This window comes from Vanacampus margaritifer, chromosome 10 (genome assembly GCF_051991255.1).
Source record: "Vanacampus margaritifer isolate UIUO_Vmar chromosome 10, RoL_Vmar_1.0, whole genome shotgun sequence".
NCBI classification, from domain to species: domain Eukaryota; kingdom Metazoa; phylum Chordata; class Actinopteri; order Syngnathiformes; family Syngnathidae; genus Vanacampus; species Vanacampus margaritifer.
Genome location: NC_135441.1, coordinates 20,025,432 through 20,043,626, shown reverse-complemented (window position 1 = coordinate 20,043,626; position 18,195 = coordinate 20,025,432). Strand labels below are relative to the sequence as shown.

General features: G+C 39.6%; 1 protein-coding gene across 1 annotated transcript; it reads left to right on the top strand.

Moving 5' to 3' along the window:
• Nucleotides 1-7,343: 7,343 nt before the first annotated feature.
• On the top strand, nt 7,344-17,332 carry LOC144059687 (uncharacterized). Its single transcript, XM_077578949.1, has 7 exons — nt 7,344-7,765; nt 8,024-9,602; nt 12,522-12,550; nt 12,743-12,871; nt 13,617-13,683; nt 13,808-13,930; nt 15,765-17,332. Exons 1-7 carry the CDS (start codon nt 7,665-7,667, stop codon nt 16,332-16,334), a joined length of 2,598 nt encoding a protein of 865 aa, XP_077435075.1. The 5' UTR covers nt 7,344-7,664; the 3' UTR covers nt 16,335-17,332.
• Nucleotides 17,333-18,195: the final 863 nt, after the last annotated feature.

Here is an 18,195-nt window from a genome sequence, read left to right as displayed (position 1 = left end):
TCAAGTAAAGCATTGTTATTGATTTGAGGTTAACAAAGCCAGTTCCAAGATGTATCTTGTCTACAACTGTTTTGACAAATGAAGCCAACATCTTACTAGTCTCCTGGTTAGATGACATTCCTGCATCGGTCTGAAACCTGAGCTCTGTAAAGAGAAGTGCAGGGACACGAACAACCATAACCAGCGCTTATTAACTGCAACACATTTGCACTGCAGTTCAGATCTAATTCAAGCTGCACAATGCACAGCGTTCCCTCAGCTACATTTTTTTTTTTTTACTTCACACAGTTGCGTGATTGGTGATATTTCTACTTCAAGGTATACAGATCTGCCACTTGCACAGTTGCGCAAAGGCATGCAGCTGAGGACTAAATGTTGCTAGTTCAATTAAAACCTGACAATGTGACGGCTGATTTCTTAGGGCAGCAAGATTCTCGTGTTGTCATGTAGGGTACGCATTCTTCCTTTGTAGACTTCTCTGTAGAATTAGAGATGGACAAAACAACCCCTACAACCCTCACAATTCCCCCACAAAAAAATAAATAAAATAATCATAGAACTGACTATTGTTATCCTTACCCAAATGCTTTACTGCAGATATGACAATCAAGGCCCATCAAATGTGTATCTCAGCACAGTAAGACAAAGCAATGCTATGTATCAAGTTACGTATAGCAAGTTGCTTTTGAGATGGGGGCAGTTTGAGCCCATTCGACATACAGTACCCGTCAGCGGGTTTTAGGAAATTAGCTGCTTTCCAACATCAAAATTTGATGGATTCCACTTATCTGCCTTCAATTTCCACTTTGAAAGGGAGCATTCAAGCCCTGGTCACATCCGTGCTCTACAAAGCTCCAAGCATAAATACCTGAAAAGCACAAAAAGAGCTGGCCCACAAGAGCCCCCCCAACCCCAAAGAACAAATGCATACCAATACTGTATTCAAACACAACAAGCTATGCATTTATTATGCAGGTAAAAAAAATCCTTTACAAATAGTTCATTGTATTATCAATACAAAGTTTTGTAACTAATTGCAAAGGAATTGCAATGGAGGAATTTTACCAGACAATGAGCGTTAAAAGTAATGAATACATTTAATGACCTTACGTGATGGTCGAAGCGCAAGGAACGTGTACATACAATGAGTTAGGAGACTTCCAGGCGGTCTCGGGTATTGGAAAAGCGCACAGGACACGGCACACTGAAAAAATGCAAAGGAAAAAGCCTCTCCCCCACAAGACCCCAACCCAAATACAAAGCAGTGCAAACTAAAATAGTCTTACAACATGCTATATGTTACACAAGATTTTTCCAACAGTAATTAAATACCGCAGCTGTGAACACTGAAGGATTTCCACCTTATGCATAGATGCGGAGACTCGGGCTTGGATGTAGCTTTACTGGGCTGGTAAAACTTAAATCTGCAAAAGTAACACAGACACACCCCATATCCCAACCCCACAGCAGCATGCCTGTACAGAATTGCAATGACTTAGTAGAGAGACTTTTACCACATTCCAAATGTGCTCTGGCTACACCAGGTGACTACTTTAGGGGCTGCTATCCTGCGAGGAAAATTGTCCACTTGAATGGCGTTCGGGGATGATTCTTATTCAAGCCATTGCGAAGGGAAACTTGAAAGCTGTGAAGTCTAGGAAGAGACTGGTTAACACCCCCCCACCACCCCCTTCCCACCAACCCAGTTCACCCAAGATGTGTATAAGAAACTCAAATGTTGACGAACTTGTCAAGTAGGCCTAGCGAACAACGGACTACCTCTCCCGCTGGCTGGGGAACTACTTGTGATCGCAGGGGGTAGAGAATTCCGTTAAGCTGTTGTTCTCGCCACACTACCAAGGGATTCGTTCGTCCCAGTGGACACCATCACGCAACAGGATTGGTGATCAAGGTACGAAACACTTTAAGATAGCCTGGAAAAGGGAAGAGAAATCTGTGCGAGAAACTGGTCCTACAAAATGTTTTGAATGTAAAATTTAAATACACAAGGCCTGTTACAGATACCTCTACCGTCATACAAACCACGCATTTGTGAGTAACTCGAAGCATGAAGACGCTTGCGCCCTGTCCAACCCTCTCAGCTGGCTTGCTCTGGATCGGCTGAACCACTTCAACGATGGACCTTTGCAGACGCTACCCTGCCTCTGGCTCCATCTGGTGACCGGCTGCTGCCTGCTCTCTGATCGCTCTCAGCACCCTCTGGTCCCAACGCACGCTCCGGTTCCGTCCTGCCTCGTTTGCCCTCTGGTCCCAACACGCGCTCTGGTCCTGTCCTGCCTGGTTCGCCCTCTGGTCCCACCACGCTCCCGCTTCGTCATCCCCGCGTCGGCCTCACTTGTCGCTGATCCCACGATCTTCTAAAGACTAAGTCCATTCTTCCTCTCAACAACTAAGTCCATTCCTGCCATTAACTCAGTCCATAGCCCACGGGGCAAAAAAATAAAAAATAATTTAAAAAAAAATCTTCAGTAATTGAACTGCGCTTGCTACAAGCAACTTGGTTTCCGTCGTAAAAAAAAAAAAAAACTTCAATATATAACTGAGCTTGATCCAATCAACTTTAATAATTTCTGCAGCAATTGTGGTGAAAAACAAATCGCCATTTTGGGGGGAAAAAATCTGCATGACATACAGTAACTACAAGCTAAGCTACTGTAGTAGCAAATGTTGCTAGCTGCCTTTTTTTTTTTTTGACTCATCAATTGCTTGTATTTGCCTTTAAAATAGCTGCTAACTTAGTAGCTAGCACAAACTACTAGCATTTGATTACTGGCTAATCGACCATTCTACTACTAGTCTTCAATAAAGTAACATTGTAAAAAAGGGAAAAAAGCTTTAACATAAAAAAAAAGCCCACATTGTAATCTTTAGACGTTTAACAATAGTTTTTTCAACTTGGAGGGGAACACTGCGCCCGCCTTCGTCATTGCGACGCCAGTGAACGGCAGGGGGAAAACACGCTTTAGTTCAAACCAACCAATGGTAAGGCGTCAGCGTCCCTACGTCACAGCGGCCATTTTGAGCAACCAAAGGTTACCAAAAAAAATTGATTGTACGTCTTCAGACCACTTAAAAATAACCGGTTTGCGGTTTAACAGTAAAAATAAAATAAAAATGCCGTCATTGCAGTAACTCATCTTATCAGGAGTTTAGGTTCGCCAACACTACAACCGTAAAACAAGAAAAAAAAATAGTTCACGTCCAAAGAGCCAGTAATGGCGATCTCGGGTATTCAAATGACAATCTACAAACATTCTTTGACTTGACGTTTAGTTTGATGAAACGGCTAATAAACATCTCGACAGAGAAAATGGCCACACAAAAACAGACCGTTCACTTCCTGCCTGACCAAACAAAAGACAAGTTCTAGATGACAACCTACGTAGTTCAAAGCCATTTCCCTCGTCCTTTAACAAATGAATGTCTCAAACTTAAAAAAGAAAAAAACGAAAGAAAAAAAGAACGGTTTCACCTGAGACGCAACCGCAAAATGCAGACGAAGATTCGAAGCAATGTGACGCAGTAAAAGAAATGGCGTTGTTTTATACGCTGCGAGTGGTTCGGTCACGGGTAGGGCTACGTATTCATTCGACACGTAAAGTAGTCCTTCATCACATTTGACTAACGGCTATTTGTTTAGGCGAAAACAGAACATTATTTATAAACTTTATGTATCTGTTTGAGTAAATAAACCGAGAAATGTAAAAACAGGTTACGTTAGGACTAAAGTAGCCAGCCGTTGTGTTTCCAAATTTGAAACAAAACGACTGACGTCATGGTCAACGGTCGTGCGGATTAATATTACTCAAGGTCCTGGCTTCCAAAACTGGATGAAACTAGAATGTGGCCGGGTCTACTTTTTGTTTACTGCAGTGATACGGCTTTGTCATGGAAACGATAATTATATCTCTCAACTCATCAAATTAAAATGTGCCATAGTCACCCCATGAATGGCATGTTTTTTGTCGTATATCGTGACAGCCTCATAAGCACATTTGCCACATTTTATTATATATTTAATAGTCCCACGCTGGTCGGACATAAGCTCAACAACAGTACTCGTTTTTACTGTAATGCTGAATCTGTAAATTCGTGTCCTATTCTTAGACTATGTACCGGAATATACGACATATTTCCAGAAACATTAAGAGTTAACAGGAACTTCAGGAGTGGAAAATTACCAGCGTGAGCGTTGTGAGAGAGGGGGAGGGAGCAATGGTGCCAGATACAGCTGGTCGTGTCCAGAAAAAACCCATCGACAGCTCAGTGACAAATGTTAAACCAACCCATTTATTTACCTACGACGTCGACCGACGTGGACTGTGCGTGTAATTCTCTTTATGAGTTTACCTTTGATAACGTCTTGTCATACAGTTTATGAGATGCATTCGTACGTCAGTCAATCTGAGTTATTTATTTATTTATTTATTATTAACTAACGTGTTAAAGTAATTAACTAAACACACGGTATTAAAATAATAATACAACAGGAAGGTGGATGTGTAGCGCTAACCATTAAACAAATAAGGGGGGGAAACATCCACTGTAGCAACATTGCTAAGGGAGTTCCCTTTCTTGACCAACAGGGGGAGCATCGTGACAGTGACTCCATGGATCCAGTCACGTTTTTATCAGTACTAGCCCATCCCCCCCAACTCGCACACCCACACGTGTATTTAGGGCTGACTACTCTACATTATTCGAGATTCGTCTGGGCAAAACTCCTTCATTTACATCAGTGCGGTCCCCAACCTTTTCTGTACCACGGACCGGTTTAATGTCTGACAATATTTTCACGGCCCAATCTAAAGGTTTAGCTGATAAAACAAAATAAAATGACAAGAAAAAAACTGTGGTATTTTCTCTATAATAATAATGAACGTAAATCTACTGTGTAATCATGTGCAACTTTATTAACGGTGTCCGTAACGTCGCACCAACAACAGAGTTGTCAAGTGAGACGGATGTAACAGACAGAATCCGGCCACTTTTCAAAATAAAACATCATTTTCGAAAAAAATAAAATAAAAATAATGCATTTTTTTTTCTTTCGGTACCAAATGACCCACGGCCCAGTGGTTGGGGACCACTGATTTACATAACTGCCCTAATCATGATTCACTGTCCAGGGGAAGAGTTCAACCACATCCTGGGTTTCAATGCTACCACAATGAACAAATTGATAAGCTGGCAGTTAAACAGGATATAGTCAATCCACACACATTCAACGTGACAACTGAGCAAAACAAAAGTCTTATTCTGATTTACTTGCTATTTGGCTGAGTAATAATCTTAAAACACAATTATGCAATGATTGCATTGCCAAACACCATGGTCATGCTGTTATCATTGCTAACTGCAAAACAACTCCCAGTTTTGGGGTAAATTTTTTTTGTGTGTGTCTCCCATTAACAGAAACATGCATTTATGTCAATTTAAACTTTGGCTGCAGTAAAGTTTGGGTTTTAGGGTGAAAGGCTCGGTCATCTGGGAAGCACTCAGAGAAAAGCCGATGCTCCTCGGGCATCTGTTTAGAATAGATGCTTTCTGGACCACTGCTGAGGTGTTCCGGGTTATGTCCCACCGTGAGAAGGTCCCAGGATGATCTAGGACACACTGGAGAGACTGCCTCCCAGGACTTGACGAAGGAGGTGGGGAGAGGGAAGTCTGTGTGTGCTTCCTTGCAAAAAGCTGCTGCCCCGGATAAGCGATATTGCCGTGTATGTTTATTCAATGCTTGTGCTATTTTGAAATGCCTCCCAGTTTATTTTTGACTCCTATTAAAAAAATAAAATGTGTTTTGCCTGAGCCATCATGTTTTCTTTGAAAAATGGCACACATCTTACAAATTGTGTTACTAAAACCTTCAAAGCCATCGAGAGGAAGAGAAATATGTGAACTGCATAACTCATCATAAATCATTAAGCTAATTGCTATGACCATGGATAGACCTAAGGTAAGTCCGCTGTTCTATTTTTTTTCTCTCTCTCAATGTTTATTTACATCAGTAATGGAGTGTGTTTCATATACCAACACAAACCTGTTACTCATCAGAAAAACATTTTAAAAAAATAATAATTATATAACTAAGTTTTTTCTTCACCTGTTGACATACCAGTTTAAAAAGCTAGCATGTATTGTTAAGGAATAACGCTAACATTAGCATTGATTTGCAACCCTGTTACTAGGATTGTTACTGTATTTAGAGTAATATACTAAAATAAGTATTGAGGAAAAAACTTTATTTAACCCTGGAGAACCCACAGGGTCAAATTTGGCCCCTTATAAATTCTGCTACTCAAATAACAAAGACCTTTTTTTTTTCTTACAAATTTAACTTCAAAAGTCCAGAGTGCCACTTCTGACCCCTGAATGGGGCCATCTAGTGGATGAATATTGCACTTACATGAGCCAGAGTGGTGGTGACAAGATGGCTGCCAACATGCTGTTTTGTTGAGCTGGAAATCAATCCAAACAAAACCATCTTCTCAGCAAACCATCAGATGGTAAAATTTAGTTTTTTTTGTTAATTTATTTCATATTATGTTGCAGAATGCCTAGGAGTATGTTTTATATATATATTTTGATAAATTAGCAACTCTGAGCTAGTTCAAAAAAATTGAAAAAACATATATTTTGGTGTTCAGTGAACTTATAGCAGTCATTTAATGTATAATTCATAATTTTCCAAAGAAGAAAAGGGTTCTTGGGTTCTCCAGGATTAACTGCATTATTTTAGATATTTTTGAAGTACATTTTACAGGTGCCTGAGCGACAAAGTTGCGCGAAACACAACCAAATATTTTATAGGATGAACATAAACATCTGATTTAAAAAAAGAAAAGTGTAATACTGATGTTTGAGCTGGATGAATGATGTAATGGTTTATTACCTGTTTTTCTTAAAGAAAAAAAAGGTATATAAAAAAAATGTTGCTGCCTGAATTGTCCTCCAATTCTGCAATGACCCTTTTATCTGATAGCTGTCAAATATGTCCTACCATGAATTACAACCCAATGCCATTCCATTCGCTACCCCTTGCAAATGAGGTTATATAGTTCAGCATAAAACCTTGATATTAATTGCGTAGTTTTGAACAATAATAGCAAAATGTAACTTTGGCGTGCCGTACCTAATCATAGACATGTTGGTAAAAGCAAGTTACATCAGTCTGCTTATTGAACCCTAGTATGGATCATTTTTCCAAAAGTCCAACTTCGATTATCTCTTCGATTGAGCGGCCCCTTTCAGCCAATCCATGAGCCCCCAGTTACATCAGTCATGATGTAAAAATCAAGCCACCGTGCATGCATGAAGGGATTCCACCACGTGTGCTCAAAAGCTCTTACTCCATTCCTCTGCAGCCAGATGATGCAGACAAACCTATCCACAGTGGGTAGTGAAGGATTATATTAAGTTTTGTAATCTTTTGCGTGTCCAAATAAATCAAAGATGAGATTCCTGTGAAAAGGGTCCAAGCCAAGATTTGCAGCTGACAAACAAGTTCTCTTACCGAGATAACGGTTACATGTGAGAAACTGGAGTTCCAGAGCAGTGGGAAGACAAATCACCGTCAGTGGCCTCTGTACAGTCAACTCAACCAAGGCGACATCAATAGCCTACCAGCGGGAAAAAGACAAGTCATGGAGAAGTATTTCCGACCTGTTCACAGCCCCTCTGAACCAGCAGAGATGAAGCTGCGGAAGCACCATCATTTCTATCGCGAAGACTCAGAATCACACAGGTAGGAGACTTCTGAAGACTTAATATCTACTGTATGTTTATTATTTGGGGATTAATGTCAAGGATATAGTCGGCTGCGTTTAACCCGTGGGCAGTATTTTATTTTGAAATGGCTTGGTCAGAACCAACAAAAAGCCAAAAAATGGTCACAATAACGCCTAGGGGTTATTTTTTAAAAAATTTTTTTAAATTAGGTAAAAATTGGTCTTTCAAAAAATCTGATGAACTCAGTTCAGTTCATAATGTGTTTGTGCCGTAGGTTTACACCGTATGATGATGCTGATAGAAATTCAGACGAAAACCAAGGGCACCATCACCATCGACATGGACACTACCTCCATGACAACCATCAACACCGCCAGCAAATGCACCAAACTCCCCACATTGAAGAGGACGAAATACTTTACGACCACAACACTCCTGTAACTCTGTCCAGAGCTTCCTCCTCCACCCTTTCCTCCTCCTCGTCTTCCGTCTCCTCGCTGTCCTGGTTCACAGAGGCAAGTGTGAACGATCCGTTCTCTCTCCGCCACACTGAGCGTCCGCAGCATTCTTTGTCCTGCTCCAATATTGCGGATATACGCAGGGCCTTTCGGGAAGACGACAGCAGCGAGCCTATTGTCTTTGCCACCGTTAACCGAGGCGGCGACTGCAACGACGGTCCTACACATGGCGGCACGCCACAGCGAGGGATGGCTGTTTTTTCATCCCTTGACCGAAGTCATAGCAGAAGTGAGGAGGGCCTCCTGAAGGGTAATGAGGACCGTGATGGTAGAAAACAATCCAAGGCGCCAAATAGTGGGACTCTGTACAAGACCTCTAGTTTGAACCGAAGTCTGACTTTCAGTGATGAAGACCTCTTAGGAGATTCTAGGGGCCCAAAGAGAGCAGTGTCGTCCATCCAGCTTCCCAGCAAAGGAATCCTGAAGAACAAGAAGCCGCGTGTTGACATACGCAAAGCCAAATCGATGGAGGTGATATCCCCACGAGTTCCCAAACAACAGCAACCCATTGCCAGTGGCCAGAAGGAGAAAGGGGATGCACAAGCCGAGGTGGAGCGAGCGCGGGAAAATTTTGTGCAGGGAAAGTTGCAATTCTCAGCTTTCCTGGATGAGATTACAAAACAGGTGATAAGCCCGTCGTACCTCACCGTACTCGGGGTGAACAACAACAAAGTTACCAGCAAGACCTGTGCGCCAGCTCAAACACTCGACCCAGTCAAACCCGAACTCCCACCTAAGAAGCATAAGAAAAGTTCTGGCGAGGAGAGAGCGCAGTATCATAAACAAGCTAGCAAGCAGGATAAAAGTGCTCGTAGCGTCTCGCGAAAAGACTCAGATGGCTCCAGTCCGGACAAATTGATTTCATATCCGGCTCGGAACCACCAGGGTAGCCCGCCACCTCATCAGTACGCCTACTCCTCCAATCGAAACGCTCACCCTGGAAGAAACCATAAAGACAAGAGGTTGTCGCCCATCGGCGGCTCCCTGTCAGAGGACAGGTACGGCAGATGTGGTTCTCGCCTAACCGACGGAACCAGCACCAGCCCTGAACTGAGCCAACCCAAACTGCGCCACTACCACAAGCAGCAAACCCATGCCTTCTATAGTCCGCATTCCCAGCCTCAGCATGTGCACGCTAGTGCAAGCCGACGAGGGCCAAACACCTCACCGCCATCCTCGGCTGAGGCGGCAAGAATGGGCCTCGAGTCAGAGTCTTCATCTAGTAAATCGGACTCATCCAGGACCCGAGATACAGCCACCGCCACTACCAGTCACAGCTCAGAGCAGAGTGGGCGACACCATTCGGAGCAGGTGGGGAGCTCCAAACAATGCAGAGTGAGTTCATTTCGATTTTTTTCTAAAGTAATACGAGGTTGCGGTCTGATGGGATAAATAGAATGATATTTGCAGTTAGAGTTCAGAGTAGGGATTTAAGTCGGATAATTTGTCGTTAAAATATTTTATAAGGACTTTCAAGGCCATAATCTAAAAAAAGAGCAACCATAAGATAAATGAACGTATTCATGGTATTACACAGAATATGTGCATGGAGATCAGTGCAAGTTAGTTTGCATCAGGGATAGACCAATTATCGGCATGGCCGATATTTGGCATTTTGACAAACGTCGGCATCGGCCTTTTTACAAATCTGAAAGCCGATAAAGCTGGTTTCTCACTGAACGGTGAATGCTTGCAAACGTAGCGAATTTCGGGTTTTCATCAGGATTTGTAAAATGTTCATAGACAGTTTTAACTTTTTTTTTTACTGTCTGCAAAGATCTTTTGAAACCTTTTACAAAACCCCCAAATTAGCTACATTTGCATGCATTGTCGCTCAGTGAGATACAGGGAACTTTTCATTTGTTTATTTAAATTTCCTCGTTATAAAAAAATAATGCTGACACTGGGAACTCCCTACACTTTCAATTTTTTATTTTTTTTTAAATAAAACATAAATAAATTAAGAAGTAATGTGGAAATTTTGGGAAACTATTTACAGTAGAAAACTTTAGGGAACAATTTACTTGATTAATTTTTTAATTAGTTTAACACATGCTGATGACCCTGTAAGCTCCCTGCAATTTTTGTTATAATTAAAAAAGAGAAGTCAATTCTTTATATGTTTAAAATTAAAAGAAAAAGTGTTTTATTTTTATTTTTAATTGTTACGCTAATATTTTCTCTTTTACGGCAAATTAATATCGTTTATTGGTCTCCTTGACTACTAATAATCAGTGTCAGCATCGGCCTTGAAAAAAAACATTGGTCTATCACTAGTTTGCATGTTTTTAGTTACTAGTTCATGCAATGACATCATTATCTTTCATTCTGGGTGTCTTATGAGTCACACTTCCGTGGGAAAAAACACACACGCTACAACCTAAATGAGTAATATGACTAATTATAAAATGGGAAGATAATAAGTTGACTAAGGCTTCATAGAAAACCGGGGCGGGTTATACACGTTGCAAATGGAGCAGCTGCTCTCCAGCAGAGCTAGTACAGCTGAGTCACTCTGAGGGAGGTGTCAAATACCGCAAGCACTGAGTCATACCACAGCAATGCAGCAAAGCGCAGACCTTTGAAGAGGAACAATTTCAACTGGTGTATTCATTCAAAACGTCACTAGCAAAATTTAGACATCGGTATCTGAGGTGGATAAAGAACTTCCAAGGTAGCATCTTAACTGAGTTGTTAACTCTTTGACTGCCAAAAACGTTTAATAACGTTTAGTAAAATCCAAATGAGGGCTGCCAAAAACGTTAAAAGACGTTAACTATGATTTTTTTTTTGTTTTGTTTTTTTGGAAACGGGTGGAGGAAAGCCTTGGCCAGCTGTGCTGAAAATATCAAGCAGATCGAGTTAGTAGTTAGTGGCATCATTCATGGAAAAAAAAAGGTGTCAAATTAACTAGAGTGGATGAAATAATATCGTTTCACAAAAAGCTTGATTTCTCCGTATTTTGGTCCAAAACAGAGCGTTTGGGTGAAACTAACCATTATATATTGTTGATTACTGAAAAACGGAATAAGGTATAAACAAACTTTTTTTTCTGATGAAAGATGAGAGTTCAATCTTTCATTTGTTAGTATGTGTGTTTCTATAGTCCAAACACGAAAAATTCTGTGGACCATGAAAGATCAGTCAAAATGCTTAAATCAGCTGGCACCCGCAGCATCCCTTTTCTGAAAACGGTTGGCAGTCAAAGAGTTAATTGTATTTTTTCACCCCAATGTGTTGATTGCATAAGAGATTGTCTTGCCCAGTTTGCTGAAACATTCTGGCCAGCAAATAAGAACAAATCGATTTAAAAAGACTAAATTACCAGAGGCAGCTCTGACACATCCAATCAATAATAAATCCATCACGTCCCTCATAATGAAGCAGTGACCCATCCCGGATGCACATTGACTTGAAAACATAACGTGCAAGGCTTCCTTTGTTGCCTCAATGGGGTTATACCAGAACAAAATTTGTTTTCGTTTTTCTATTTTTACCATTTTGTTCACTGTCGAGTGTCTTTGAATCCGCCTTGGCTGCTAACGTTAACAATTGTATCAATGTCTTATGTCCAATCATCCCGAATGAAATGAAATGAAATATAGCAAATCTACGGAAATGTATTGCATTCACTTGGAAAAAAACAAACAAACTCCTGTTTTCCGACAATTTTTTTGGGGGGGGAGCTTTGATCATTTTTGTTGTTGTGATTTTTGTTTTTCCTGAATATGTATATATTTTTTTTCTGTCATAATGAGCCAGTATATAGTTGAGGGTAATGTAGGTATGCGGGAAAGTGTCCGCCATTAGAGAGTCTGCAGCAAGTCACTTAGAGTTCAGAGGTTAAAAACAAACAAACAAGCAAAAACTCAGAAAAACAGAAGTTGGTGCTCTGTTTTTAGTAAAAAAAAAAAAAAAAATATATATATATATATATATATATATATATGTTTATTATATTTTATTATTTATTTATTTATTATTATTTTATTTTAATAATAATAAATAATCTCCCTGTTTATCTGATTTTTTTCTGTTTTTCCTAGTATTTTTTCCTCGTATTTTTTCCTCCTGTTTTTACAAATAATTATTTTAAAAAAATTCTGAAAACAGAAAAAAAAACAAAGCTCCCCCCAAAAATTTGTCAGAAAAACAGGAGTTTTTTTCCCCCCAATGTAATATGCTTCCGTATAAATCACATATTTGTCTTACATCGTGTAACCTAATATTTTCTTCACCGTCACATTTCTATAGGACAGACTGTGTGATGCTGAGCAGCTTCAGTAAGTATTTCTCTCTTTTCATGCTATGATGGAGTGCTGCCTTTAATACAGTATAATTGTCAGAATGTTTGCGATACAATCAGTCCCTCTTTAGAGAGACATTTCCCCCTGCATTATTTAAAAAATACCATTCTTGGTCAACACGAAGAAACACGTATAAAAACTCCACCTCCCGTCGTTCTGTGTGTTCAGGATGCTGCAGGAGGAGAATACTGATCTTCACCAGAACTTGCTGCAGACAGTGGTCTGCATTGAAAGCCTGGAGTTGGAGCTGCAGAGGACCAGGGATGAACTTAGCAGCGTCAAAGACAAATATAAAAGGTTTGGAATAATAAACCAGCAAATGTTTATAACATGGAGGGTTATCATCATTGTCATTAAACTATTTAGGTGTACCTAGTACTGTAAAGTGCCTGATGAGTGCAAATCTCTTATGTCATGCTTAAATCCCTGTCACATGTGATGCCATGTGAGCCTCACAACAGCAGAGCAGTGCTTTGGGCTAACGCATTGATTCCATGGAGAGCCATTGCAGCTGATCGGGTGATCAATCAACATTCCGCCATCCTGTGACTTGACATAACAGTTGCTATGGATTCATCGATCCATGGAACACACAGAATAATTGCACAAGGTAGCACATTTTCCAAAGTGCATTTTGGTTTATGTTTGGATCTACTTATGTACACGAGTTGAATCAATACTTCTATTCAGTTGTTTTTTTTTACACAAGTACGTGTACTTCAACTTCATAAGTACTGTTAGTACTTCTGCCACCTGCTCTGCCCTCGGCTAACTCAAACTAACGCATCTGTTATGTCACTTCACACCCTTGAGCGAGTGTCTTATTCGTGACCCCCGGCCAGACAGGCCTGGTCCTGTATTTGTCACCAAACAACTGCAACTGCCCACCCAGCACATGCTTCACGTTACGAACAGCCCGGAGCAGAAGTCTGTCAGCTCACACTGAGCGAACCAACAACTGTGCTTATGTGCAAAATGTTATTAGAGTGGGGTTCGAGAGTGTAAAATATAACTTGTTTCTTGATTCTTTCTGACTTGCAAGCTTACTGGAGACACACACTGGAAGCAGGCAGGCTAATAATCTGCTGGGGGAGCACTTGCACATTGCGGTGAGAAAACCTACAAGGCAAGAGTAACACAAGGGACCCTTTTCTTGCTTTTTTGAAACATTGCTTTGTCAACTGAACGGTTTGTTGCCTTCTGAATATGTGTTCTCTCGTCCCCTTTTTAAAGTGTGCACAGCCGGAGAGTGCAGGTCTAAGCAGTGAAAGGAAGTACCTTCTCAATCGTGTTTCCCAGCTGAGCTCAGAGCTGGAGGAAGCTCACAGGACCATTGCTGCGCTGGAGAACATCAACGTGAGCATGCTGCCCTCTAGTGGACATTAAGCGAACAAGCACACATCCCGTTGCCAGAGCTGCATGAAAAGTTCTGCCTTTACAAAGATAACAATGCTCAAATGGATATTTACTGATTTAGTTTTTAATTTCTTCGCCCTTTAAGGTAGTGGTTATCAACTGTGTTTTCTTTTCCTACGCTGGGACCTCAATCTTGTTGCCAAGTCGCGACCCATTTGATAGAAGTTAAGATTAGTAAAGTTTTTTTTTTGGGTGGGGGTGGGAGGGTTAAAATAGTCTCTTAAAATACATAGGCAGTACAATATGCTACATTTTTAAACAGTTTGAATGAGTTTGAAAAAGGGTTAAAAGTGAAAGGCGTAATAAATTTGTAATCTTTTGCGTGTTCAAATAAATCGAAGATGAGACTTCTTTGTGAAAAGGGTCCTTGCAAGGATGATTTATTACAGAGATCTCCGGTCACATAATTGAATATCACCAAAGAGTGCCATCCAAGAATGCGTGCCTCCCCCCCTGAGATATTATTATTATTACAATCAGAGTTTGAAAGAAAAACGCCTCTTCTCCTCCCATCGAATACGAAAAACAGATTGATTCTCACAATATGCTATGTTGATCTTTCATGTGAGAACAAAACAGAATCTCAATATGCCAGCTTGCACTTTCTTCACTTTTAGACAAAACATGTTCTCAGTGTGCCAGTTTGTACTTTCTTCCCAAAACAGAATCTCAATATGTCAGATTGAATTTTCTCAAGCAAGACACTGAAAGGGAATTTTAGACAAAAACAAGATAACAGATAGGTTAAGGTCGAGTTATATTGAGTTTAACATTATTTCACCTGCTCTACACATCTATAACTAAATTCAACATGGTTAAAATATAAAATAAAGAAGTAAAAATGTTAATAATGTTAACAAAAGCATATGGCTAACTATGACATCTGCTAGCTAAAAGCTACTATATTTATATATGTAGCTTTTGACTAGAGCGAAAGTTAGTAACATTTCCTTACGCATACCCAATATTTTATGTTCTAAGTGGGAACGCGGTAGGCCTCAGTACGGCTCAGCAAAATCTGAAAACAATCTGTTTACAACCAACCAACTTTTGGGGTCCGACTCACCAGTTGAGAATCAGTCACTGCTCTAATTTAACCAAATACAGTATAGGAAACACTTAATAACAAAGTACAGTGTATTTCTATCTAGAACCTGACTAGAACATAATATTAAACACATTAAATTGATACATAGCTGTAAATTTTATTCATATTAACTTTGCATTTACTAAAAAATAATTCTGTCCCGGTTGACACAATACATGTAGTTCCAAAAGAATTATAGGATACTGTATAATGGCATTTGTTTAAAACTAAAACAAAAAAAACAATTTGATTAAAATAGAGGGACTTCTTCATTTGAAACCCACAATGACATGTTTTATTTTAACTCTTTGACTGCCAGACGTTTTCAGAAAAGGGATGCCGTGGGTGCCAGCCGATTTAAGCATTTTGACTGATCTTTCAAGGTCCACAGAAAATGATGTGTTTGGACTATGGAAACACACATACTACCAAATGAAAGATTGGACTCTCATCTTTCATCAGAAAAAAAAGTTTGTTTCTACCTTATTCCGTCTTTCAGTAATCAACAATAGAAAATGGTTAGTTTCACCTCTGTTTTGAAACAAACGTCTTTTAACGTCTTTGGCACTCCTCCATAGGATTTTACTAAACGTTATTTAACGTTTTTGGCAGTCAAAGAGTTTTAAAGAATGACAAAGAATGCATTAAATGCCATTTCCTCATCTTCAATGCGTGTCTCACACTCAGCTGCCGTGCCTGATAAAGGATTTACTGGGGAAGCACTTGAACTCAACTGAGGCGGTGCCGAAGATTCGGACACCTTCTGCTATTGGCGGCCACTCTGCCAGCTCGCCACCTGCACTCAAGCCACCTCACCCGCCTAAATCGGAGGAAGCGGCACACGACTGGTTAACAGAGTCGGACACCGCTACAGCCTTTGTACCCTTCAAACAGGAAGTGGCCAAAACAGGAAGTCAAATCTCCCTTCAAAACCCAATCGAGTCCAACGACAGCCCGCCTTTCTCAGTGGAGGACATCAGCACCGCCATCTATCAGAAAATAGTAGCCAATTACGCTGCCAGACCACAAAACTATCAACATCAGTCCTCCTTGGGTGTAAAATACACAGACAGCCCTCTTAAGCCTGAGCAGCTCCATCGTGATGAGCATTTGGGTGAAAAGGGAGACGTCTTGGTGACACTTTTGGAACAGGACGCTGTGAATGTGACGGCCATGTCTGCCCAGCAGATCCTAGATGAGTTCATGCAGCAGCTGAACACCCGTGAGAGGGTGGGTGAAGGGAAGGGGCACGAGTAGTAGGCAAAGGTGACGGAGCAAAAGTAACAAAGGGGATGGACGGAAATTGTATGTATTACAGTATATTGAAGTACTTTGACAAAATGTGATTTATTAGTTCTTATAATTGTACAGAATCAGACAAGTTTTTCCTAACCCAATTATTACAATGCACAGTGTGATTGACTTTCCCCCCAAGCAACTTTTCAATAAGCCCAGATGAGTAAAAATGATAAAAATAATAAATGGTATTTGAAAATAATCTATATTGTAAATAATGTAATGTAATGACTTAAAATAGCAATTATTAATACTTATAGTTTAGTGTAGTTATTTCTTGTTATTACAGTGTAGAGTTGTGAAAATGACACTGATAGTTTAATGAATTGGAAATAATAAATAATGATAGCATTTTTGTTTTGTTTTATGTCAATTATAATGTGTTAGAAAAAAATATTGCAATTTTTAAAAATATCACTTTTTTGTCATATTGATAAAAACTGTCAGTATGACCTGACAGCAGTATAAGAATAAAATGACCTTGAAAACAAAATTAGAGGCACAAGATGGTGCCACAGCAGGCTCATATTTTTTTCCACAGATCATTGACGACTCATTTATTACTGTTGGGTCATGCTAACAGTTTAAAAAAATATATATATCACAAAAAGTGATTTTTATGCAATAATCTATGTAAATACAATATTATATTGTGATATTTAGATTGTGTGGATAAGGTAAAAAAAAAAAAAAAGTTAGATTTTATTTCAAACTGGATCCCCCAATCCTGATTGGTCAAATTGCATGTCAGTTCAGCACATGCAGTATACTGTATTATATTTCTGCTTCAATAATAAAACTCGTTTTAATCATGCTATTGCTCATCATTAGTCCACAGAATTTCAGTTTTGGGTTTACCAAGAATATTCCAGTTAATGTCTTATAAGGGCAGGATGCTGAATTTAAGCTTCCCTATTTCATGAATTATACTCCATGTGAATAAAAGTGTTGTGATGTTATTTTTAGAGTCATCTGTTTCCTGTTTGATCATTTAAAAGAAGTACTTGGCGACAACCTGACTCCATCCATGCATTTTGCAACTATCTTTATCCAGCGCAGATCACAGTGAGTGTGATTGAGACACAATTTAGCCAAACTTGCATAACTTCGAGCATCTTTGAAGGCCTGTTTGAAGGCCGCTTCACACTAACTGAAGTTGTCATAAATGCTTATCATAACAATCTAATCCAATTGCAGGTCCTCCACAACGTAGGCGCTCTCTAATATGCATACACACTACGCAGCCTCCTCTAACGTGAAAATATGCCCGGCCCGAGATACTTAAGAGGAACACTCACCAATAAATATGCAAATGTGCTGCCTTGCGTGACGCAATTCAAAAGATATGTTGAAGATTTTATTAAGAGTAGGCATTTGTTGTGTTCCCAAATAAAGAGGCTATGGGCCATGATTTATTGCCAGTTTATAGCGTTATTTAATTATATAACTTGACATATATAGAATATATGTGCCAGCTTTTTAAAGACAATTGCACAATTTATGTTTTTTTTTAAAAAAAAGGCACTCTTTGAAATACATGGAAAAAATACATTCTTCTAGTATATCTGAGACTATAAACACCCATTTTTAATCCATATCTAACATTTTCCATCCACCTATTTTATACCGCTTGTGCACTCTAAAAACAATTGGGTCAAAAATAACCAAATTATGGATAAAAAATGGACTGATCCATTTTATGGGTCAATTTGACCCAACTTTTTAGGTTGTTTTATACAAAATGACCCAATTTTTTGATCCAAGTAAAAGATCTGACCAATATTTATGAGTTGTTTTACACTGAAAGACCCATTTCTTGACT

Bases quoted from the DNA above. Each gene is read 5' to 3' on its own strand.
- LOC144059687 (XM_077578949.1), top strand. From the start codon at position 7,665: ATGGAGAAGTATTTCCGACCTGTTCACAGCCCCTCTGAACCAGCAGAG. The intron at 7,766-8,023 runs GTAGGAGACTTC...TTTGTGCCGTAG, and splicing joins GAAGACTCAGAATCACACAG to GTTTACACCGTATGATGATG. The intron at 12,551-12,742 runs GTAAGTATTTCT...CTGTGTGTTCAG, and splicing joins TGTGATGCTGAGCAGCTTCA to GATGCTGCAGGAGGAGAATA.